Here is a 26,331-nt window from a genome sequence, read left to right on the forward strand (position 1 = left end):
AAAGGCATTACTTTAATTACAAACTCCTGTCTGAACCGTTGATGTTGCTGCTTATTGTTGAACTCCACTATCACACAATCATTATCCAAACCTCCTCTTAACTTAATACAAAATATATCTATAAAACAAATACGTTATATGAAGAGGGTTACACATTGGCTCTGTTGTGTGTCAAGTAAGGAAGTAGTTCACAAAATGCCGCTGTTGAAGTACTTATTCACAATGAAAATCTAACTTAAAGTAAACATGGTAATCAGTTCTGTCAGTGGTGTCTGTAGTGTGTGGGTGAGTGTATCCAAATAAGATCAAACAATTAACAAGATGGTGCCCCTTCCATGTCCATGTGGCGATGGACTGTTGTGTTCTTTTATCCCAAATATGAGAAGAGCCGGTCTCGGTTTGGTTCAACAAGTATTTATATAGAAGCAGTAAAAAGGTATGAAAAGGTACAGCACAGCAATGGGCACCTAACGCACAGCCCTGGCCCTCTAGCAGCACGGGGTAGTCAAGAGTCCAGCGAACAGACGGCGGGTTAATATTTATAACAGAAGGTTTAACTTGATTGGTCAATAACGATGGGGAGTCTTCCTTGATGGTGCGCAGGCGTAGTCCCAGCCTCTTGGCACTGGAATCCGCCAATGATGAGGAGCCGCTCCCAGTTTCGCCCCTCCTTTGACCATTGCTGACAGTTTAGGAAAAGGAACAAACAAGCCTTGACTCGACTAATGCCTTGTGGTTCTTCAGCAAGCATGCGCATTTTCCAGACATAACTTATCTGCCCTTGAGAACCTGGGGCAGCTGCCTGAATTCTTTCTAAGGCGCAGGTCACAATTTCTTATGAAAACAGTGCATTACTCAGAGGTGTAGAGTAACGAATTACATTTTCTCACGTCACTGTAATTGAGTAGTTTTTTGGGTACTTTGTAATTTTTTGAGTAGTTTTTGAAATGATTAATTTTACTTTTACTTAAGTAGATTTTGCCTGAAGTATTGTACTTCACTACATTGGAAATTACATCCGTTAGTGAGTAAAAAAAAACATAGTTCTAGGCCAAAGGCAATTCTCACTGCAGTGGTAGACAGTGTGCGCGAGGGACACCTGCCAGTAGCAATCTTTTCCATATTATTCAGGAAGTGCCTTTTCAAAATAAAAGAAACCTTTCAAAATAAATGTATCAAAACTTTGATTTGTGTGGGGCGGCTGTTGCTGAGGGGTAGAGTGGTCGTCCTCCAACCTGAAGGCCGGCAGTTCGATCCCCAGTCTGACCCATCTGCATGCCGAGGTGTTCTTGGGCAAGATGCTGAACCCTGAATGGAAAAATAGCAATAATAAAACAAAATTAAAAAACACATTTATTTTAGTAATTGATAAATATGAAGTACGGTTTAAGGCAAGGGATCGTGATGGTAAAGTTTTCTTTAAAAAACAAGTTAAGTCTTTCATTCTCACTTTCCACCTTAAAACTATGATGAACTGAACTATGAACTAGTTCAGAATTTAAATGGTGAACTATTCATGTTTACTTGTATGAACTGAACTTTGAACTAGTTCATGAGGTGTGAACTTGCACAACACTGGTGGTAGATGCTGCATACAGTGCCGCCGCTCCCATAACGCAAACTACGTGCTGTACGTAGGGCAGCAAGTCCTGAGGGGGCACCATAAAATAGGCAACTGAAAAATCATCATAGTTATAATAATTATGTAGCCGAGTGTTTGGTTGTATCATAGGTCCGGCCTCAGCCGACAAAGGACATGAGAGCAGGTCATGCGTTCGGGACAGCACACCCGTTTATTCACCGTTCATTTTACAACTTCACTCATCACAGAACCCACTTCATTTAAAACCCCCTTTCAAAATAAGAGTCACTACCAACAACCCGCTTAGAACAGGAAATACAAATCAACCCTCAACAATAACGTCATTAAATAAAATAGCTTTCAATTTTAATGCCGATACTATTTCAGTATAGAAATATAAGGCACCTTTTAGGCATGTATATCACAAAACAGGCAGAAAAGAGGTATATTTAAGTGCAAAAAAAAAGTTACGATGGTACGTGTACTTATTGATGATTATTTAAAGGGACTCTCACCTTTGTTGCATTTTTACACTTTTTTTGGATAAGGTTAAATTGGTATTAATAAGGTAATGACACTCTAAAATGCAAGACAGACCCACCAGGAGTAAAAACAAACAATTATTTCACTCTCATAATATTTAGTGAAAACTTCAACCAATAAAATTCTTTGGACCGAAGGACCTTATTGGCCGACAGACCTGTCTGTTTGCTGCATGGACATGCAGGTTTTCCGTCTGCTTCTTGTGGCGCATTCGGGCCCGCGTCATCAAGGCGCGTCCTCAACTAGAGGGTTTGTTTTGATTCCACGGCAGACAGTAGCGAGTAGCGACCGTAGCTTACCGGTGCTTCTGAATCCGAATCCATTGCTTTGGTAAACAAAAACTCACGTGCGTGCGCGGAGGCAGCAGGTTGTAAGTCTGCTTGTAAATAAAGTTTCTTCAAAAAAATAAAAACACCGGGATGGTTGTAAGTCTGCTTGTGTAAATAAAGTTTCTTAAATAAAACACCGCGGATGGGAACGAGGGGGTGGGGCATTGGAGGAAGGCGGGATGATTTGAATGTGCTGTAATTCTCAAATGCAACAAAGGTGAGAGTCCCTTTAATGTAATTTATTCAAAGTAACATTGAATTTGGGAAAAACATGTCTGGTTTATTTTGATACGATTCTGTTTACTGTAGAAAAGTTTGCACTTTCAAATGTATAGTGTGCGTTGGCTATTCTACATAATATGTTTACAAAGTCAGCAAAGCTGTGAAGATTTTCTCAATACTTGAATGTGTGTGTTTAAACTGTTCTACATAGTTTATTTACCTACATACTGAATAGCAAACATTTTAACTGGATAGATTTGGAGATTTTTCAAATTAAAGTCCAACATTTTCACTGTGGAATAGATCATTTCATGATTTTCACTGCAGAAAATAGATCATTTCAGGATACTTCAAAGTACTTTAAAAAGTAAAGTCCAAGTAAAGTAAAATTGTATGAATTTTCTGCTTCTAAATCTTTGCTTTATTGAAGAAGATTGCTAACTTGTATACTTCTGCTTTTAAGTTTGTATTAATGGATGACTATTTAATTTCTACGAAGATTTTGCACATGTGTATGTATGTTTTGGCTGTTCTGTGTACTGTGTTTACAAAGTAGATTTTCCTTTTTCTTTTTAATAAAATGTTAAACTGGCAGAAACAAACGTTTTTTCCCGGGGGGGAGGGCATCATAAAGGAGTTATGCTTAGGGCACCAAAATGGCTAGCAGCGGCACTGGCTGCATAGAGTGGATGATGGAGTCGATGTCACAAGAGCTAGAGAAGGATGATATTGCGGACGACCAACAAGCGGAAGAACCAAACTTTCCGCCAGTTCAGATTAAAGCAGATTAAGAAAACCGATGGCCATATCTCAGCAAGATGTTTGTAGACTAGTTCTCTAAAGGTGGACCAAAGTTTAACCAAAAGTTTATATATACAGTGGGACAGCGGCATTTTAACTTTTTATTTTAGCTGTCATGTGGTTCATGTCTTGACATGTAACAGTGCATTACCCAAAAGTTCTTAAATGTTGTGTTGACATGTTAAATGTTTAATGTTTGACATGTTTAATGTCATTGCACTTATATTTGCACTTATTCTCTGGCCTTGCTACACAGCAATCGCTTGACTTCCTTGCTCTCACTGAGACCTGGATCACACCGGACAACACCTCCACCCCAGCTGCTCTCTCCTCTGCCTTCTCTTTCACCCACACACCCAGACCCACTGGTAGGGGTGGTGGCACAGGTTTACTCATCTCCCACAAATGGAGTTTCTCTCTCTACCCGCTTCCACTCTTTACCCCAACGTCTTTTGAATTTCATGCTGTGACAGTTACTCATCCGGTACAATTAACTATTGTTGTTCTCTATCGTCCACCAGGTTCTTTGGGAGATTTCTTGGAGGAATTAGAGGTCCTCCTGTCAAACTTCCCAGAAAATGGCCCTGCACTGATCCTTCTGGGTGACTTTAACATCCAGACAGACAAGTCATCTGATCTTTTACTTTTACTGTCTTCTTTTGCTCTCTCACTCAGTCCTTCCCCTCCTACTCACAAAGCCGGTAACCACCTTGACTATATTTTCACCAGAAAATGCTCAACATCTAACCTCACTGTAACCCCACTTCATGTCTCTGACCACTTCTTTATCTCTTACTCTCTCCCACTATCTCAAAACGTCAACCCTACCACATCAACAGAGTCTGTACCTGTCCGTCGCAACATTCGTTCCCTCTCTCCTGCCTCGCTAGCATCCTGTGTTTTATCTGCCCTCCCTTCCACTGACTCTTTCTCACTCATGCATCCTAACTCTGCCACAGACATTCTCCTCTCTTCTCCCTCTGTCCTCTCACGTCACGACAGGTCCGCCACTCCTCCCCAGCTCTGTGGTTGTCTGACTCGGTGCGTGCCGACAGAGCCACTATGCGTGCATCAGAAAGGAAATGGCGGAAATCTAAACACCTGGACGACCTGCTCGCTTACCAGTCTCTTCTCTCCACTTTTTCTGCCTCTATTTCCACAGCCATACGCACTTTTTACCAAACTACTATTCAATCCTCATTTTCTAACCCCAAAAAACTCTTCTCCATCTTTTCCAAACTCCTCGACCCCCCCAGTCCCCCTCCTCCTTCCTCCCTTCTACCAGGCCACTTTGTCAACTATTTTACAAAAAAGATTGATGACATACGCTCTTCTTTTTCCGATCCTCCTTCTATAACCACACTTCCATCAACTTCATCTTTATCCCTTTCGCTCTCCTCTTTCACCCCTCTGTCTCCCAATCAAGTTCTTACCTTGGTAACCTCCGCCCGCCCGACCACCTGCCCCCTTGACCCCATCCCTTCTCACATTCTCCAGTCTATCGCTCCTGACCTTCTTCCTTTTCTCACCCATCTTATCAACACTTCCCTCTCAAATGGCTGTTTCCCTAATTCTCTGAAGGAGGCAAGAGTAAATCCTCTCCTGAAGAAACCCACCCTCGACCCGTCTGCAGTAAATAACTACAGACCTCTCTTCTTCCCTTTGTTTCCAAAACTCTAGAGCAAGCAATCTTTAATCAACCTTCCTCCTATCTGAACCACAATAATCTTCTTGACCCTCGCCAGTCTGGTTTCAAGGCAGATCACTCCACTGAGACTGGCCTCCTTGCTGTCTCTGAGCAACTTCACACTGCTAGAGCAGCTTCTCTCTCCTCTGTCCTTATCCTTCTAGACCTCTCTGCTGCATTTGACACGGTGAACCACCAGATCCTGATCTCATCCCTTCAGGACCTGGGTATCTCAGGCTCTGCTCTCTCCCTGCTCTCTTCCTACCTCAATGACCGCACTTATCGTGTAACTTGGAGAGGATCTGTTTCTAAACCTTGTCCTCTCACTACTGGTGTCCCTCAAGGTTCTGTCCTGGGTCCTCTCCTCTTTTCTTTGTACACCAACTCTCTCGGCTCTGTTATTCACTCGCATGGCTTTTCCTACCATAGCTATGCTGATGACACCCAACTAACAGAAACACAGGTAGCAGCACGAATCTCTGCCTGTCTGACTGACATCTCTCAGTGGATGACCGCTCACCACCTGAAGATTAACCTTGACAAGACTGAACTACTTTTCCTTCCAGGGAAAGACTCTCCCACCCACGACCTGACTATTAACTTTTGCTTTATTTGCTTTATTTCGAAGAAATTGTACTGTCTTGATTCTTGTTGTTCTGGGTTTGTTCCCTCGGGGTTGAATGCACTTATTGTAAGTCGCTTTGGATAAAAGCGTCAGCTAAATGAAATGTAATGTAATGTAATATTTGTTAAGATTCTCCTTAACTTAAAAATAACTGTTTTTGGATTGGATTTATGACCCCTAGTGATTTTTTGCACTGTATAGGAGCGGCCCCCATCAAGTTGTTGGAAGTAACTTTTACTTAAAGTACACTTTAAATGAACTACTTTTTTCTTTAACTTGAGTAGATTTTTAGATGGGTACTTTTACTTGTACTTAAGTAAAGTTCATCACAGTAAACGTACTTTTACTTGAGTACAATATTTCAGTACGTTTTACACCTCTGATTTTATGTAAGTAAGTAAAGAAGTACGGACATGTTACATTTCTATGTCATGATAGGTAGGCAAGAGGGTAAATGCCCCGGGGTGCTGACAAAAATTCAGTCAGTTGCTGTAGCAAACTACATTTTCATGTTACAAAATGTAATTTCAATTTAATGTTCTTATCTTACGCACCATGAAGTTATAAAAACATGACACATCAGATTCAGCAAACACGTCTAAAAGCACAGAAGTTTGTGAATGCAAGCGTTAACATAATGAATGTCGCTTGTGCATATTGGAGCAAACTTGCACAAGACAGCAAAATAGCACAATTAACACCCACATTAGCATAAACAACACCCCCATAATACTAGGCTTCACACACCTTATGCCAGGATGTGTAGTAAGAAGAATGGTAAACAGTCACCATATTTCTCTACAAAACTTTTAAAAATGTGTGTATTTTTTAAAGTCACTTCTTACCAGATTTACAGCAATATTTGTGATCTGTCAAATTTTAATGAATGCAATGTAAGATAAGATACATACATTTTTATTTATCCCACACACATGCACAAACATGCACAGACACACTCATGCAATTGAGGGAAATTTGTCCTCTGCTTTTATCCCATCTGGTGCAGGACACACAGAGCAGTGGGCAGCCATGTACGGCGCCCGGGGAGCAGATGTTTGGGGAGTAAGGTGCCTTGCTCAGGGGCACTAGACAGGGTAGGGAGATTAGTCTTTTGATTGTTTGGACAGATCCAGGTTCGTCTTTTTGTTGTTATTCCATCCAGGTAAGTTTTTGTTGAAACTCCGTGTTAAATATAATTAAATTTAAACCTAAATGTTAAATACAAACCTAAATGTTACATCTAGATATTAAATCCGAATTTAAATGCTAAATCTAATTATCTCAAAAGCTAATATGCAAATTCACACTGGCTGTACGACAGCTCTCCGTAAATTTCTTTTACAATTCGCTAATGCCAATATGGAGGTGGGTATGCTACATGAGCAGTGTTGGGAAGGATACTTTCAAAACGTATTCCGTTACAGAATACAGAATACATGCCCAAAAATGTAATCTGTAACGTATTCCATTACATTAACTAATCTGAGTAACGTATTCTGAATACTTGGAATACTTCCGGTTTGTATTGCATTTTTTAAGTGTATGATTGCCGCGTTGTTATAGTCAGTGGAGCAGCAGCAGTTTAAACTCTCTCTCCGCCGATGCGGCGGGCCAGCTGGATGTCCGGCTCCCATCCACTCCCACGTCTGTGCCGGCCCCACCGGAGGCTGAAGGACCCCCCCCCCCCCCCCCCGCGCCAAGGCTGCCTCGCGCCGTGCTACGATCGTTTCGGCGTCGAGTCTATTTTTTTTTGCGCTTGACGCGAGCGTATCGCTCCATGAAACACACTGAAAAATGATTTTAAACGATATTGATGACATTTTATATGATATAAATGATAAAGTATGCATCCCATAGTTTGTATTCCCCTTCTGTTGTCCTGGAGTTTTAATTTTACCAATTTTACCGATCACATTATTAAATGCCCCCCTCTGCCCATCCACTACAGACACACAAGCAGTCATAAAGATAAAAAGAGAGGGGGGGCGGCGGAGAATACGTAATTTACCCTCGACACCCGACATTGAACGGAGAGAACAGCGGAGAAGTTCTTGAGGATGGATGAAATTAAATTGAGACGCTGTTCCAGTTAATGTTGGAGCAACAAGTGACTATATGCTTTTATACTACTGGGTCAACGGGTGATATTATTAGCGCTGCCCGGCGCTTCAGCGTCCGGTGTGAACCCGGCGTGCCTCGCTGGTCTCCTGCAGAGCCATGACAGCGGAGCTCTGGAAGCGCAGGTCGGTCTTCTCTCACCAGGTGCTGGAAGGGCAGCTTGCGGATCAGCAGCTCCGTAGATTTCTGGTAGCGACGGAACTCTCTCAGAGCCTCGGTCCCGGGGCCTGTAACGGTCCCGAGCCGGTGGCGGTGAGGCTTCTTCACGCCGGGGGCCCGGGCGCTCTTACGGCAGCCCTGGTCTCCAGCTGCTTCCTGGGGGCTTTGCCGCCGGTGGATTTACGAGAGAGTGAATAAACTCGAGAAGTACCGTCATGTAATCCACTGATTTCAACAATGTAACTGTATTCTGAATACCATCTATTTAATTTGTAACTGTAACGGAATACAGTTACTCATAATTTGTATTCTAAATACGTAACGCCGTTACATGTATTCCGTTACTCCCCAACACTGTACATGAGTTAGAAAATAAACTTACCGAGGGCTGTGGTAGCTCTGTAGTACATCCTGTCACTACCACTGAAGCTGCAATTTAGATTAAACATTCAAGATTTAGATATATATTTAACATTTTGATTAAGATTTGATATTGAGTTATATGTAACAATGTTAAATTTAATACATATTTTAAAGAAAAATTCAAGAAAATTAAAGTTAATAAATATTGTTGTAACTCTTAAAAAGTAACTAAAAAAAATGCAAACCACTTTCTTTTTTAACCATTTTGAGGCTCAATATGGTTAAATGTTGCTGTAACTATTAGAATGTGCCGCCTTACCATCTGTACTCCATACTTATCTACCACTCAAAGCGCTTTACAGTACAAGTTACATTCAATAAGCTTCCACTGCTTTAACTTCTCAGAGTTAAAGAGACCCAATTAGAGATACAAGTGCTTACATTTTATTCCAATTCTGTCAAGGGCTAAATTCTATTTTTACTTTCTACCTATGAGGTTAATAGACGTTGTCATGAATCAGTTTTTGGTAAATAAGAGATAAGTGTCTCTTGCTGTTGAGCTCTGCTGTGTTTTTTTATTGCTGGGCCATTACTACCTGGTGCCTGATTTGACTCATTAGCAGGGGGCCAGCACAGCTGTAGCCAACCATCATCAACTTAATGCTGCTCTGTTTTCTTTTATTTGAATATGTGTATACTTTCCGTCCCTGTTCGCATATCTACTCATAGAAACTATAGGCCTCGCACTCATACAAAACATTATCGTAACCTTTCCTCTCTTATCTATCCGACCCGCTCCACACATACCCAACAACTCGTCACAGGGGAACTGCCAGTCAGCTACACGGTTGTGACACACAACAGTCAACTATATGGTTGGATGAAAGATTGACATATAGAGAGCATGTCCGGGAAAAAAAGGATTATTAAGTGTGAGAAAGCTTTAAATATTATGAGGTGCTTAAATTGGTGCTTCTGGGGGTGGCACATATACATTTAATGCTGATGATATGTAGTGCTGTGATCAGAGCACATTTTGAGCAGCTGTATTTACTCTTTCAAATTTGGATGTTGTTCAGGCTAGGGCTTTGAGACTTTGTATAGGAGCCATCCGGACAAGGCTGGTCTCTGCACTGCTGTTGGAGGCATGGGAGGCCCCACTGAGGCTGCAACGTTCAAAATTAGCACTAAATTATTGAACCAAATTAAAATGATTTGTAACAGCTCTTCCATCAATCTCTTTGCTAACTGAATGCTGGAAATGTATAGAAGGTAGTAGTAGGATTAATAGGGGTAATTTTATCTGTTTTATAGGTAAACATATAGAGGATTTTGGATTAAGTGAAATTAAAGGAGGGCCCTCTTTATGCTGACCGCCTGTCCCTCCATGGCTGTGGGCAGAAGCTCATGTGGATCTGTCAATTAAAGAATTAGTGCAGAAAGGCGAAATAGTAAATCTGGCAGAATATGTAGACAGACATCTTAAGAACAGATGGAGTAACTATATACATATTTACACTGATGGTTCAAGGGATCTAGAAAGCAATAGAGTGGGATTTGTTTCATACATCCCCCATGTTCAAATCTGTCAGAGTAGAAGACTGCCAGATGGGATTTCAACATTCTCTGCAGAGTTAATTGCTTTATTTTGGGGGCTGTTGTGGGTGGAAGATGGAGACTGGGATGAAGTTCTGCTGTGCACAGATTTTTTATTTGCCCTATTGGCATTGGTGAAGTGAGAGGAAACAGAGCTAGGCCAGATATAGTTTGGGAGATTGTAATGATGGTCTCTAAATTGGAGAGGCAGGGAAGTAGCAGGTTTTTTTTTTACGGTGCAGCACATGTTGGGGTTGAGGCCAATGAGGTGGCAGATAGGGCAGCAAAGGCAAGTTTGGGCAGAAATACAGTGCCGTAGCATCATCAGTGAGAGGCTGAATCAGATATGGCAGCAAGAGTGGAATGATGACATCAAAGGAAGAAAGCTATATGACATCCAAGCATCAGTTAACCTATTCTGCTGCATCGGCTCGCGGGTGTCTCCAGGTGGGCTGATTGACCGATTAGCGTCGAACATTGTTATTTACAGAACTGCGTCGTACAGCTAGGTACTAATGCAACATATAGTTATAAAACTAAGATTCTAGTGATTCTAGTGATGTTAACATGATGACATTTCCCCATCTTTAATTATGTACTTTATCTACACATTTGTCAGTTGTGTCTAAACAAACAGACACACTCAAAAGCACATAATCTCTTGTGGGAGGGTTGGCGGTTACAGGCTTGCATAGGTCAGTCACCTGTGAAGACCATCATCATTTACCCCTGAACCAGTGGGAGAAATGCACTTCTTGTGTGAAAATCCAGGCAGCTGCTCGCACAGAATCTGCGGTGTTAGTCCTATGTGTTAGACTGCGGTTAGAGTCAAAGATGAGTCAAAAAAGGATTAAATGATCAGGTGCACAATTCAGAAAGCGCAGCAAAGTAGAGGAGAAGAAGAAAGGACAATATAGAGGTAAGGATCAACCCGATTGTGGACATCATTAATGTTTATTTTTGTTGACATGACATGATATGCTGTCAGTACAGCTGATTTCAGACTCTTTTTATATTTTTATTATTTTTTATAGCTTACAATTTTGTCTGCCTGTGTGTGCATCTGTATACAGTCCTAAAGTTATTGGGGCTGCATGACAATCTGCGTGTGTATGTTGTGGGGCGCCATTCTGAAATCACGCCTAGGGCGCCAACAATGCCAGGGCTCAGACATTGTGGACTAGCAAACACAGAGATGGAATCTGTGACAACTGTGGATTCCTGGAGTCTGTGCAACATATTCTGATGTATAGTCCACTCTATGCCAAAGAAAGGAGGGAGCTTTTAATAGTGTTAGGAAAACTGGGTACTGAAACTTTTTCAGTAAAATCACAGCTTGGTGATGGATATGAAGTTGCAATTTCTTAAAACTACAAATTTAAAACGCAAGATATAAACTGAGGGCATAATCTGCAGTGATAATTCCCTACCGGTGGGAGGCATCAATGTACTAAAATTAAATAGTCGCTAGTCTGCCGGAAAGAAGAAGAAGATTGTGTCTATTTTCTGATCCACACTCCGTAGCAGAAGGTGGCGGTAATGCACATATAACTGGATGCCAACCGCCTTAATCAAGAAAAAGAAGCTGAAGACGTCATCACTGCGCGCCGCATGGAGAAACGTGGGATTAGCGTGCAACAGACGAGTGTACCACGTGAAGCTGTGTGAACATGGCGTCGGTTCAGGACCCAGAAATCCAATTCGCACAGAAACTAGCCTCCAACGAGAAGCCGGTCCGGACCAAGGCCATAAAGAAACTGAGGAAATACATCAATGTTAGGTCACAGAAAGAGACAGGTAAACCAATCTATGCGTGTTATCCAGCGGACTCTGACTTGCTAACGACAGCTCAAATACAGAGCAAACACTAAACTTAACTTTACCCTGATTTTAAAATGGGTGTGGGGATGATATGCATGTTTTAACTGACCGTTTGACGCCTGGTGCTCATCCGTTTTTTTTAAAAATAATTGGTAGCTAGTTAGTATACATGTGTCCTGATTAATCAGATTTTAGATGATGGACTTGCTGTAACGTAGCAAGAATAGCTGGATCGTTCACCCCATCACTTGTTGCAACATAAAGTGACAGAGGATCGTATCTAGTACCAAAAATACATTTAATGTTCATGATGTCATCAGTTTCCTAACAGCTAACTTGCATCCTGAACTCAAGAAGCATGTTACAATTAAAGCCTTACTTCCGTTGTACAGATGGATTCACTGATGATGAACTGCTCAAGCTATGGAAGGGTCTTTTCTACTGCCTGTGGATGCAGGACAAACCCCTGCTCCAGGTTCGTGCTACCTGTTTTCTTTTGTTATCAAGGTATCTTCAGAATTTGTACAAATGTAACTGGACGTGCTTGTTTCTACACAGTCATACACACACACAGTCATACAGTGCATCTATTAGCAACAAGTCTGTTTAGATTACATTTTCAGGCTTTCATCATTCTTTAATCCTTGAATATTTTTAATATCAAAGGATATTTCATTACATGTCATTTACAGGTTAACCGCGGGATCTTGAAAAGTATTAAAAGGTGATATATAAATTTAGGGAAAATCAAGACCCTTGAAAAGTATTAAAAAGTCTTGAATCTTTTTCGAATTCAAGACTCTGTGTAGCCGATGGTTTTTTCCTCTTATACTGTCAGGCCTCAGCCGAAAAATGACACGAGAGGTGGTTATTTAATCGGGAGATCGCACCCGTTTATTTTCCTTCGCACTTCTCTCTCGATAACACCCCTTTCCGTTAGAACCCCCCTTCAAAACAAGAGTCCCAACACGCACCTTGCTTAAAACAGGAACTACACATCAACCTTCCACAATAAAGCCACTCAATAAAATAGCTTACAGATGTGTTGTTTCCTCGATGTGAATAGCATATTTGTCAAAAGTTGATGTGAATTCACTTATTCTAGTCCTCCCGACGGGGCTCGAGCGGGCTCAGCGCGAGACCGCAGCGCGTATAGCACGAGTCGTTGAACCTTCCATGTAGAGGACGGCTATCTGCGAACAGTAAAGGCCGGAGCATGCTTCTGCGTTTTCACAGGCCCGGAAGCGCAAGAGCCCTCCCGGGCCCCTTACGTGCTATCGTAGCCCTTCTTACGTGCTTACGTGCGTCGGCCAATTTTTCTAACTAGACGGCAAAGCCCCGCAAGCGTCACCCGCCCGCAAGGGCTGTGATTGGTCTGCTAACTACATAATTTCCGGAGTCGCATTTCCGGTTCATGCCCGGAAACCACGGAAGATTTAGAAGAACGAATATGAACCAAATAGAAGAGCACTTGGCAGAAGAGATCCGAAACTATGACCACTAGTATAACCCGTCACTGACCACCGGATTTTTCCGCCAGAAAAAGGCTCTGAGGAGCCGCTGTGGCGATGTAAATAAAACCCAGTACGAGTAGGACAGCTGAAGCTAGTAACTAGCTGCTAGCGTTGCTAACGTTAACACAGTTCAGTTGTCGCCGCTTCAACTTGTACAGACGTCAGAGTGACGTCGCCACGCCACCGCTGCGCGCACAAGTGTTGTGGTGTCTCGACACAACAGTAAAACACTGCTCTCTCACGTCCATTGAATCATATTTGTAAGAGTGAGCACTAACACAGCTCAGTTAGTTTCGTCCATGTTCAAAGTTTACACACGTACATTTCTGAGTTCTATTATTTTATCATAATACTGGGAGAATGCCGCAGATGGTAATTTCCTTCAGGTGAGATACCAGACTAGTTTTCCTGTGTATGTCAGTTAAACACTTTGTTGCACTAAAGACATGCCTCATGGTGGCTCTTTTTGAGAAAGTTGTAGCATTATATCAGTGACAATGTTGTTCTGATTTGTGTTATTTTTGCTGCAAAATAGTTTTATTATTTAAAGTATTATAAAAGTGCCTATTGCAGAGTTGACTGAACCAGTTACTGCTCAGTGTGTCTGTGCAGTGTTTCTCACACCACAAGTAGATTCTGACTGCCATATTAATTTCAATCTAGCCTTTTAATTTGTCTCTCAAAGTTGACCAGATTGATGCATCTTTAGGTTAAAATCAATAGCCCATATTCACAAATCACAGATTGTCTTATAGGGCTTTATCATGGTGTGACATCCTCTGTCCTTAACCCTCAACAAGACTCAGCACAAACTACTAAAAACCCTTTTAACAGGTAAAAATACGTAGAAACCTCAGAGAGACACGTGAGGATCCGTCTCCCAGGACGGACAGAAGTGCAACAGATGTCAAGTGTAGGAAAACATCATCCGAATTAAAGTTTTTAGCAGCATTGATGAGGGTAAACATTTTGAAGGATCACTTCAATACTATATGTCAAGCAGTCCTGCTGCATCATAGTCTCTGGTCAGCAGCCAGCAAGATCATGATCCAGCATTAGGATGGGATCCACTAGATGTAGATGTAACCGGTTACAGCTCCTAGTGGCACTGGGGTCTTGAAAAATATTAGAAGGTTCTTGAAAAAGGTCTTGAAAAGTATTGAATTTAATCTCAGGATTGCTGCATATACCCTGATTTAGCTGACGCTTTTATCCAAAACAACTTCCAATTAGTGCATTCAACATCTAAGAAGGGCCATTTGGGATTCTGGTTTTAGGACGACCCCTCAGCCCCAAGGTTAATGTCTGAGGAAGTGGAACAAGAGCTTAGTTTTTTTTTTATCAGAACAAATATATTCGAAATGATTGCAGATCTGCCATTCGCCTTTTTTGATGTGTACTCTTAACAACATCTTTAAGGGGAATGAAAACCTGCTCAAAGCCCAAATCAGACACATTTGAATCTGTCATATAATTGAATTATAAATGTGTTGAGTCAACTATTTTCCCTCTTGGTTTAATATTTATTCTTAATATTGCAATCTCCACTTTTATTCTTATAGGAGGACCTATCAAACCAGATCTCCAACCTGATCCACAGTTTCCATCATATAGATGGTCGTAAGTTTTTTCATATAATTTCATCATGTTATGTGATTTCATTACAGGAAGTAAAATCAAGTCACATTACATGTCATCTGTACCTTTTATGACTATGTGCTGTTTCCTGCAGAGTTTTTATACCTTGAGAGCTTCCTGCAGACTTTCAAAAGAGAGTGGACTGGTATTGATAGGTTGCGGATGGACAAGTTCTTCCAGGTCAGTGGTAACCGACATTGCTTTAATAAGCAACATTTTCTGTATGACAACCAGACAGTCTGCTGCTTTATCTGCCGGAATTTGACTTGAAAGGGTAGTTCAATGAAAAATGAAAATACACTATGCTGGTGGAGGGATGGGTTAAGTGTTTAGTCCACCAAACACTTCAGGAGCTTCAGGGGGAAATAGTGTTTTAGCCATGGTGGCCTCTTTTTCAGATGTAATAAAACAACAGAAAAAAACACAACATACTGCTTGTGGTTGTCATGGTGTCTGACATTCATATTCAACAGATGGTGCAATTCCCACCATGTTTTACGCCTAAAAGTCCACTACCGGAAGTGGCGATGCTAGCAGACATAGCCAAGAGAACGCGCATCCGCGCATACCCTTTTGCAAGTGTGTATAGTTTTCCGGTGTGGGTACGTGAACGTGCCACAGAGGAGCCTATTTGAGTACATTTAGGCTAAAAACAAAGTGTAAATTGTATCTTTTTGAGTCGAATATTATGTCAGAATTGGGGACACTTTAATGACACCACATGACCAGTATGGAGGCATGTTGTGTTTTTTCTCTTTGATTACATCTGAAGAAGTGGTCACCAGTTACTACAGTTGATTTGGATTAGGGCTGCAACTAACGACTATTCTGATAGTCGATTAGTCACCGATTATTGAAACGATTAATCGACTAATCGGATATGAATGACACAAATTCTCAATTGCTATTATTTAGCAAGCAGCTTTTAAATTTAGCTTGAGGTGGTTCAAGGCATGTGATGACTGAAAATAAAGACAATAAAGATTGATACTTCATTAACAAAAATGTCTTAATAAACTTTGCTGCATATAAGGGTACTGTTGACACAAAAGCAAAGACAAATCAAGTTTTTGTCCATTTAAAACCAAGGACAGGCAAAGTGCTAATAAAAAATATTAATTTAAATTTAAGTTTCCCTTTTTACTGTGAACCAAGAACAGGCCAAGTGCTGGTACTAAAAATAAATTAAAATTCAAGTATCCATTTTTCGTGTTAACAGAAAAGGACAGGGAAAATAACATAAATAAAAACATCAACAAACGAAACTACAGTCTTCTTCAGACTAAATCATTTTGATTAAAACAAGACGTTTGTCAGGCAATAGGATAATATTTCGCTTTTAAATTCGTTAATAAAAAGTTTAAACCATATTTTTGTAATGGATGCTAGAATCCTGCGCGCAGGTATATACAGTGTTGGGAAGGATACTTTCAAAACGTATTCCGTTACAGAATACAGAATACATGCCCAAAAATGTAATCTGTAACGTATTCCATTACATTAACTAATCTGAGTAACGTATTCTGAATACTTGGAATACTTCCGGTTTGTATTGCATTTTTTAAGTGTATGATTGCGGCGTTGTTCTCTCTCTCCGCCGATGCGGCGATCGCTTCGGCGTCGAGTCTATTTTTTGCGCTTGACGCGAGCGTATCGCTCTAGGAAACACACTGAAAAATGATTTTAAACGATATTGATGACATTTTATATGATATAAATGATAAAGTATGCATCCCATATTTTGTATTCCCCTTCTGAGTTTTAATTTTAATATTTTAACGATCACATTATTAAATGCCCCCCTCTGCCCATCCACTACAGACACACAAGCAGTCATAAAGATAAAAAGAGAGGGGGGGGGGGGCGGAGAATACGTAATTTACCCTCGACACCCGACATTGAACGGAGCAAACAGCGGAGAAGTTCTTGAAGATAGATGACATTAAATTGGGACGCTGTTGCAGTTAATGTTGGAGCAACAAGTGACCATATGCTTTTATAATTCTGGGACAACGGGTGATATTATTAGCGCTGCCCGGCGCTTCAGCGTCCGTCGTGAACCCGGCGTGCCTCGCTGGCCTCCTGCAGAGCCATGACAGCGGAGCTCTGGAAGCGCAGGTCGGTCTTCTCTCACCAGGCGCTGGAAGGGCAGCTTGCCGATCAGCAGCTCCGTAGATTTCTGGTAGCGACGGAACTCTCTCAGAGCCTCGGTCCCGGGCCTGTGTCCCGAGCCGGTCGCGGTGAGGCTCTTTCACGCCGCCGGGGGCCCGGGCGCTCTTACGGCAGCCCTGGTCTCCAGCTGCTTCCTGGGGGCTTTGCCGCCGGTGGATTTACGAGAGAGTGAATAAACTCGAGAAGTACCATCATGTAATCCACTGATTTCAACAATGTAACTGTATTCTGAATACCATCTATTTATTTTGTAACTGTAACGGAATACAGTTACTCATAATTTGTATTCTAAATACGTAACGCCGTTACATGTATTCCGTTACTCCCCAACACTGGGTATATACGTGTATATATAACATCTGACAGAGGCGAGTCCGCATCGTCTCCGTTACGAAGTCAAACGTGCCTCCTCCTCAAATGCGCGTGTCCTGCTTCCATGGAGAGCATGTCCGCTGTACAGATACTGCAGGTAGTTTTTTTCGGGCTGTCAAGAGAGAAGTTCTCCCGAACTTTTTACTTCCTGGAGCGCGACTGTGCGCGGCAGCGGACGCCGACATTGGTCCATGTTTTGTCGCTATTGCACATGCGCGACTTTCAGAGATAGGAAGGGAGCGAGATAGCTCACTCCTCAGCTACTTCCATCAGCACCTCCGGTAAAACGCCGTTTAGTTCCGCTGCGCGGCACGAGAAACACGCGCTATGACGTCACCAACGATTCATCGACTAGTAAATTCGTCGGCGACTATTTTGGTCATCGATTTTTGTCGACAACGTCGACTAATCGTTGCACCCCTAATTTGGATGCAACACTTTTTGCCCCGGAGACTCCTCAAGTGTGTTGTCGACTCAAACACTTCACTTTTAGCATAGTGGTGAGTAGGTAATGAGTGAATTTAAATTTTTCGGTGAACAATCCCTTTAAGAATTCTTTACACTGAGAAAGGAGGCTGAAAATTCCCTATCAGATTGTAAAATTTTCCCAGGAATGCAGAGATAGTGCCTCACTAGAGTGGCCAGCTTTGGAATGAACATCTCATAAATAGTAGAACTGTTGAAATGATCTGTCAAAATTAAACAGTTAATCGTGTACAGCTCCAACTGGAATGTTCAAATGTCACACAGATATTTAAAGCTAGTGATGGCGAGAGGAAGCTTCATGTAGCATTGGCGCTTTCCATCCAATTGGTTCACTCGTGGACCGAAGCTTCATGGTGCTTCATTTGCTCTACTGTGCCTTCAAGTGGACAATAAATGGCTTTGGTGTGTGTGAAGCTTTTAATTGAATCAATGATGTTTGTGATTCCAATACATAAATTATGAACTTATTAATATTGTGTCTGTCTTTATGATACAATGGTGGGGTCAAAAGGGAAAGTGGAAACAAATTGGGCAGAGGGTTGTGATGTGAATGTGCTTGTGTTACTTGTAACATGTTACACGTAAATTAGGGACAACATTGTATTGATTTTTATTAAATCAATAAATCAATTTACTTTACCACAGTGCTGGGTTTCAGGCCTTTTCTTTTTTTTTGCAAACAAACGTGCAATAAAGTCCCAAGTCCACAAAATGTGGGGGGGTCCATTGTGTTTCGCTGCCCCTTCCATTTCGATTCGCACGCACAACCCGCAAACCATTTACTCACTCAGTCACGTGGTACGGTTGGCTCGCAAGGCTTTGAACGTCACCACATGCGTCATCAACACAAGCCTCGATACGCGCTTCAAAAAAATGATGGATTACTCGACACACCCTTCGAAGCCTTGACAGTCGTCAGCATGAAATCCTTTTCAAGATTCGCTTCTCTCGCTCTCTCTTCTCATGCCCCTCTCACAGCATACTGCTCACTCCCCTGCCCATCCAGAAAACTCTCCTGCGTACATGCATATTTTTGTATCAGGAGGAGGGAAGAGACTCAGAGCACGGAGAGGGAGCTCTGAGTTCAAGCGAGTTGAAGAGAGTTCAGAGATGGTTATTGAAAGGTTGTTCAGATTCTTTATGAATGCTGGAACAAACAAATTAGTTTATACAGGGTTCGTACGGTCATGGAAAACCTGGAAAAGTCATGGAATTTTAAAATGTGTTTTTCCAGGCCTGGAAAAGTCATGGAAAAAAATAATTTCCCAAAAGTTTTGGAAAAGTCATGGAAATTTGTTATATTCTTATTTTCATGTCGTTTGTTTTAGGGATGGGCATAAATATTCGACTATTGATTAATTGATCATTAAGAATTTCATTGATGACATGTTTTCATCGATAAACTATTGCATGTTCGCTATGTGGCAGGAGGTCGGAATATCCGAGTTGCCCTGAACGCAGCACAGCGTGTCTGTTAGCAGCTGGAGGAAGCAGCCCGGAGCTAAGCCTCTGCTGCTCGGCTTCATGTCCGCACACGGACCCTCAGTCCACGCGGAGGGTAACCCGGACAGACCCGGGTCTGGGTGAGGGGTTCCGGGAGTGAGGGCGTTACAACGACCGGACTGAGAGGTCGAGAGCCGTCAGATCGAGCTAGCTCTCAGCAGCTAGCTGCTCTCTCAGCGGGGCTTAGGAGGACAGCAGCGCTTATTTACAAGTGTAACATTGAACGGATCCTGTTTAACTGCAACAAGAGTTGTTAATCTTGTAATAAAGATCTCAATGAGGAAACACGCTGTTTTTTCTATTTTCACTGCATTTTAATATAGGCTATAAATAGTGAATTTTAATATAAAAATATGAATGATTAATCGAAAAATCGATCGTTAATTCTTCCGACGATCGATTAAGACAATTTAATCGAATGCCCATCCCTAGTTCATTTACGCTGAGTTTTAAATAATTCATACATTTTTAAAGAAATATGTCATTTAAGGTGTGCTGTATGCCTTGGAATTCTCATTGTTAGTTTGAATACTACATTTTGTCACTTTTTCGCGTATACACCGAGATTTCACGCAATGTTCGGTCATGGAAATTTGGTTTAAAGTCATGGAAAAGTCATGGAAATCCATTGGTCAAAATGTGTATGAACCCTGTTTATAAATGGTGATTGAAGTGGCTTTTACTCCAGCGTGAAGTACCCAGTCAGTGACTTTGTTGAAGAACAAACGGTGAAAACACAGTTTCCTGAAGATCCACAGTTGCTCTATGATCAGAAGGCAAGCCCCGACATATGTATTAGACTGGAAACAAGGTCATTAACACAGTGTTTTAAGCCTAAATGTCCGCTGATATCTTCCGACGAGGAGCATTTGGGGTGTGTGGGAAATGCTAAAGTCTTATGAATTTAACATTTGTACAGTGATTTAGAGGAGATTTCCAAATGTTGAGATATATATATTGTGTATTGAGATATAGCCTTAAATATCGCAATGTTTGTTTTAGGCCATATCGCCCAGCCCTTCATTTGTTTGTAAATTTCAAGCGATGCAAAGACGAAGACTCAAAAACTGCTTATTTTTTCTCTGACAGCTGGTTCGCTTAATGTTCAAACAAACTTTTGAGATGCTGAAGAGGAAAAACTGGGAGAGCAGGTAATACTATTGATTTCTTCTTGAAAGTCTTGTGGTAATGTTTATCATATCATGTCGAGGTGAATAACTAATGACTGTCTTCTTAGTGTGGTAGCCAGATTTCTTGAGTTGCTGACAGCACAGCTCCTGCGGGGTGGCAGTGCAGCGCCCAGCGGGTTGCAGTTCCACATCCTGGATCTATACATGACTGAACTGGCAGCTGTGGGTTCATCAGAGGTACAGCACCACTACTGACATTGGTCCTTATCTAACCCTAACCTTTTATGTATTCTTATGCTTTAGTCTCTCTTATATAAGTTTGAACGACAAGTTCCTACAAACATGTCACATCAGATTAAACAAACTTTTGTAACTCTGTTTGTGGAACACATCTCCCTGTCATCAATCATCCCATAGGTTTCACACTTGGCTTATCCATTGTAAATGGCATAAGTAAGTGTTAAAGTTGCAGTGTGTAGAATTTAGTGACAAAGTATTTCAATATAAAGGGCCCATTCTAGGGTAAATAAAACAATTTGTAGACAAATGAAACACGTTTGTGGATTATTATATTACACTAGGATTATTTTATATTCAATTTCTGTCAATGGATCCCTTTTACCTAAATCTTACACACAGGACCTTTTTTAGGGGGTTTTGAACATGCAATATGTTCAACATCATATTCTTTGTCCTCAGATAATCTACACCAGTGGCTGGCAGGAAGTTAAACACATTTTTCAAATTTGTATAAAAGACACCTGAAACACATGAACAGTTACATTTAAGGGTATAAGACAAGATGGTGAATATCCCTTGTACGTTTGAAGGTCTTCTGCAGAATTATAGTTACCAACTTCCAGTAGATGTAAACAGGTGTCAACCTGATGGAGGATGTTTCAGGGCAACCCCTGCAGCCAACCTCCACAGGGAAAAATATTGCTTTCCAGCCACGTTGCTCTGCCTCAAATGCCATGTCTGCATACTGCAGCCTTTTCATCATTTGCTTAATCAACAGCGTCCTCCTAGGGTACTGTCAATTCTTCGAAGTAGATGACGTGCAGGGTGTTTGATCTAAGTATCAGGTCTGGTCTCATGGTGGTAGGGACAGTGTGTGATGGGACTGTAAGCCGCTGGTCCATGTCCATCAACATTTCCCACTCTCGGGCTTGCTCCAACTGACCACTCCTGTCAGTGGAGGAGGCCCTCTCTTTCCGTGTTCCCCCTCGCGGCCAAATGTTGTTTCTAAGTCCTGACCTTTTAAAATCCTGTTTTCAGAGGTCCAAAGAGTGTTTTGTAAGCTGCATCTGTAGCGGGAAAGAAGTACACAATTTACTACAATCTTACTAAATACAATAACATATAACCAATAACTTTAAAAAAAAGTATATTCTCACCAATCAATTAATAGCAAGTTGTTGCAGCATGCCATCGTAAAGAAATGCATTAGTGCTTAATTTATCCTGATGTGGTCTTTTTTTTTACAGCTCACTGCTAATCAGAACTTGATGTTCATTGAGCCGTTCTGCAAAACAGCTGCCAAAACCAAAGAGTAAGTTCACATCTCTTCTGACTTATTTTGTTTTAATGCAGTCACTTATACACACATAAGTAATTAAATGGTTTGTATTAATATAGTGCTTTTCTGGTCTTGATGACCACTCAAAGCACTTTACATTAGTTTGTCCATCACCCATTCACACACACATTCATCCAGTGCATCTATTAGCAGCACTTGTTTTCTATGAGGGGCAATTTGGGATTCAGCATCTTGCCAAAGGACACTTCAGCATGTAGATGGGTAAGACTGGGATCGAACTGCCAACCCTCTGGTTTGAGGACCACTGCTCTACCCCTCAGCCACAGCTGGCCATAATTACCAACTAAGAATAAACTACTATGTAGAACTGGTTAGTTGGAAGCTGTATCCTAAGTAAGACCCAGTTCAAACCTGGTACAGTTCAGACTAGATAAAGGCATCAAGATGTCTGCTTACAATGTTCATTTTGGGTAATTTTCGGTAATTCGCTGTCCCTGTGCCTATCATTTGCGTTGTGCACTTCCAACCAACTCAAGCCAAACCAAAAAGTTGTTTTGACCTAGTCTGATATTACACGTGTGTCTGTTGATACTGTGCGTGTGTATGTCATTCAGTGCAAAAGTGAGGAAGAAAGCGAGCCAGGATTAGCCAGATTAATGACTTTGCAGCTAGGAAAAAAGATTTGATTCCTTTTAAGAACCGTATCCATCATTATGAAGTAAACCGTGTTGATATTGTAGCTGTTATTTCAAACAAATCGACGTGAGTTGTGTGTTTCTGCGAGTCAGTACCTAACCTTGTCCAATCGTGATTGGATATCAACACAAATCTAGATGCTAGGGCTGAGAAGGGTCTGAAGGGTTTAGGTTTTTGTATCTCCCAACTTATTTCCCCGACGTATGTCTCTCTTTCTGTTTGTATGTAGAAAGCATGTCTTGCAAACCCATTATCTTCCAGTCCAGAGTTTGGTTCAATTTGGACATGAGATGCTTTCAATGTTAATAAAAACAGGAATAAACAGACAACCAGCTGTAATGGATGGTGGGAAAAATCGCCATGCTGCCACCCAAATAGCTTTTTTCTTTTTAAACATATTTATTAGTTTATATGGGGGTGAGCAACATCACCCCAGAGGATGTTGACCCGCTCTTGTTTTTGCACAAGAATCTAAACATACCCAAGCACTAGCTTTGCATAGCCTACATGCAAACAACAATGAAGCATAGCCTACTTTTTGTTTATTTCAAAGTTTATATTTTAAGTAAACTTTTATTCATTCTATTTAATTTACCTGTTATTTATTGTTTAAAAGTAGCCTAAGTGGCATACATTTCTTAATCTGTCAGTTTGTGTGCAGTTGACAGGGGCTATATAATAAAAGGGCACATTTTTATTTATTTTCTCTATTGGCTGCCTGACAGTCATTAAGTTAATGTTAATATTTGAAATACAACTGGTAAAGCTCTAAGTGAATTTTACTGTGTTGTATTTGAAGGTATGATTCAACTTTTTTCTATGGTCCAGCATTTAAAAAAAAAATAACAAAAAGAAATCGCAGGAAATTGTAATATCGAAACACAATAATTACAGAATCGCAACAACCACAGAATCGCGATACATATCGTATCGCCAGCTAAGTATCGTGATAGTATCGTATCGGGAGGTCCCTGCCGATTTCTGTCCCTAATAGCTGTGTGTGTGGAGGTCATGCCTTAACTGTCACTTTGTGGACAGAGTTGAAGCTGTCGTCTTCGACATCCTCAGTCAAACTACAGCAGTGGTGGTGGTACAATCGCCATCAGATCATTTTAAAGTACACATGCTGTATTACTGTTGCACCAGCTGTAGCCCTGATTGGCAGGCATGTCCAGTCTCGTGACTGTTAAACTGTGTTTTGGTAGTGTTTATTATGCTTAATGTTCCCATTAAGCATACTTGGACGTCTGTTATAGATCAGTGTTGGCTGATCTCAAGCGAATTTCAAATCGTACCAGTTTGAGTGGGAAAGCGACAGAGGGACCAGTAGTCCTGAAATACAACCAAGTAGCTAACTACTACGAGGATGTATACTATATTTATGCATTAGTATTGGGTAGGGATGCAACGATTAATTGACGTAGTCGACAAAAATCGATGACAAAAATAGTTGCTGGCAAATTAAGTAGTCAATGATTCGCTGGTTACGTCACAGTGCGTGTTTTTCGTGCCGTGCAGCTGAACTAAGCGTTGATTTACCGGAGGTGCTGATGGAAGTAGCTGACGAGTGAGCCATCTCGCTCCCTTCCTATCTCTGAAAGTCGCGCATGTGCAATAGTGACAAAACAGGGGCCAATGGTGGCGTCCGTTGCCACACCATCGCGTACCAGAAAGTCAAAAGTATAGGAAAACTTCACCGAAAATAAACTACCGTGACAAGGAGTCCTGCGTCACAACTGCGTGAAAAGCCGCAGACGCCGTTGCAGAAGCATGCGCAGGCCTTAAAGCCCTGAAGCCGGTAAAAGTTGCATCACTCATAATGTCAGAAGAAAAGACCCCTACACTGTCTGTTATAGCACCGCTGCATGCCCAGCTGTCCAACTGCGCTCATGTCCAAGCAACAGACTCGGCACTTACGAGGGACATTAAAATCACGGTATTTGGGGATCTTGGGAAGATATTTCTGAGCGACAGATCCTTTCTGTGCATCACCTTTTTTTTTTTTTTTTTTTTTTTTTTTTTTAATCATGATTAGAAAGATAATTATTCTATTTTACTTTTGAGATCTTTGATGGCCAGAATTTTAAGTGTTGAGTAGTGCGATCCTTAAGGCTTTGCCTTTGTTGTTATATGGAATAATAAAGAACAGCTGTTGTAATAAATTCTGTGCAGGACATGGTAATTTTTCATAAGCAACGTATCATATCTTGGCCTCTGTATTGTGGTTTGTATTATGGTATGTAGGCAATACCCAGCCCTAACACTTAACCCCCAATAAACCATCAAAGACATATAGCACAACTCTTTTATATTCATTCATTTTGTACACCATACCTGCCTTTTTACATACAGATGTACATTTAAATCTTATTTGTATAGTGCCTACATTATCTCAAGGCAATTAACAGTCGGGTTGAGACCTTAAAATTATAGAGAAATAACAGTTTCCCACAATCAGAAAGCAAATGTCTCTACAGACAATATTTCAAAAGTTAAAGGTGTATATTACTTCCTCGGTAGTAACAAATGGTTTTCTCCAACCTGGCATCAATAGAATCTTCTCTGAATATTTATATGTATTGAGATCCAACTGCATAAAATATAAACCGCTTTTGAATTTTACCACTGGATGAGTACAGCAAAGGAAAAATTAGAATTTAGAATTTTCCTTTAATGTATTTATTATTGCAAATGTAAGAACATGCAGACACATATATATAAAAACAATGGAAGGCTTGTGGCGAGCAACCACTTCCTCCTTTGAGGGTATGTCACATTGCTATACCAGATTCATGGGGATGGGGACAAACACCAGCCTCACTCACTCACGTAATCTGTAAAATATTTAATTGAAAAAATCTCTTGTTTTCTTGAGTCCACCATTGTTTACTGTTAACTTGATCTAAGGCTCCAAATCATTTATTTGAATTAGTTTTCATGTTAGTGAAAGTAATTAAAACATTAAAGCGGCAATAAAACGTGTACAACTTACTTTCTGCAGGGTCTGTTTGTCTAGTTGTGGAACACAACTCTGTAGACTGGTTGTCCTGTGAATACTGTAGCTTGCTTGTAGTCTCCATTGCATGTCAGCAACCTACAATGATAGAATAGCGACACACAAGTTAATTAAGTTAGCAGATTTATTATCTAGTAATCAGTGACTGTTATAAGATGGTAGACTAACTATTTACATATAAGTAGTATAAAATACATAAAGTATATTACCTGCACAATATTCCCATGAAAGGATAAGTACATTATTTGGTGTGAAGCATAGAATCGGGTTGTTTGATGGTAACAGCTCAGTTTCTCTACACACTTGCGGAATCTATTCACTTTCAGGATGTTCCCCACTCTGCAAAGTGCCTCTGAACCTTGAATACAAATAAAAGGATTCCATTATTAAAAAATCGATCAAAATGTGATTTTTACAG

The 26,331-nt window shown here is 41.0% G+C and overlaps 1 protein-coding gene across 5 annotated transcripts in view; it reads left to right on the plus strand.

Moving 5' to 3' along the window:
* The first annotated feature begins 11,629 nt into the window (after nucleotides 1–11,629).
* LOC133022141 (ribosomal RNA processing protein 1 homolog A-like) overlaps nucleotides 11,630–26,331 on the plus strand; it is a 43,916-nt gene continuing 29,214 nt past the window's right edge. For all 5 annotated transcript variants that reach the window (XM_061089161.1, XM_061089163.1, XM_061089164.1 and 2 more), the window contains exons 1-7: nucleotides 11,630–11,822; nucleotides 12,239–12,321; nucleotides 14,923–14,980; nucleotides 15,093–15,178; nucleotides 20,621–20,682; nucleotides 20,769–20,898; nucleotides 22,149–22,213. In XM_061089161.1, the coding sequence (XP_060945144.1) occupies nucleotides 11,696–11,822; nucleotides 12,239–12,321; nucleotides 14,923–14,980; nucleotides 15,093–15,178; nucleotides 20,621–20,682; nucleotides 20,769–20,898; nucleotides 22,149–22,213 (611 nt within the window). In that variant the 5' untranslated portion in view covers nucleotides 11,630–11,695. The remainder of the gene's footprint in view (nucleotides 11,823–12,238; nucleotides 12,322–14,922; nucleotides 14,981–15,092; nucleotides 15,179–20,620; nucleotides 20,683–20,768; nucleotides 20,899–22,148; nucleotides 22,214–26,331) is intronic.

This window comes from Limanda limanda, chromosome 16 (genome assembly GCF_963576545.1).
Source record: "Limanda limanda chromosome 16, fLimLim1.1, whole genome shotgun sequence".
NCBI classification, from domain to species: Eukaryota; Metazoa; Chordata; class Actinopteri; order Pleuronectiformes; family Pleuronectidae; genus Limanda; species Limanda limanda.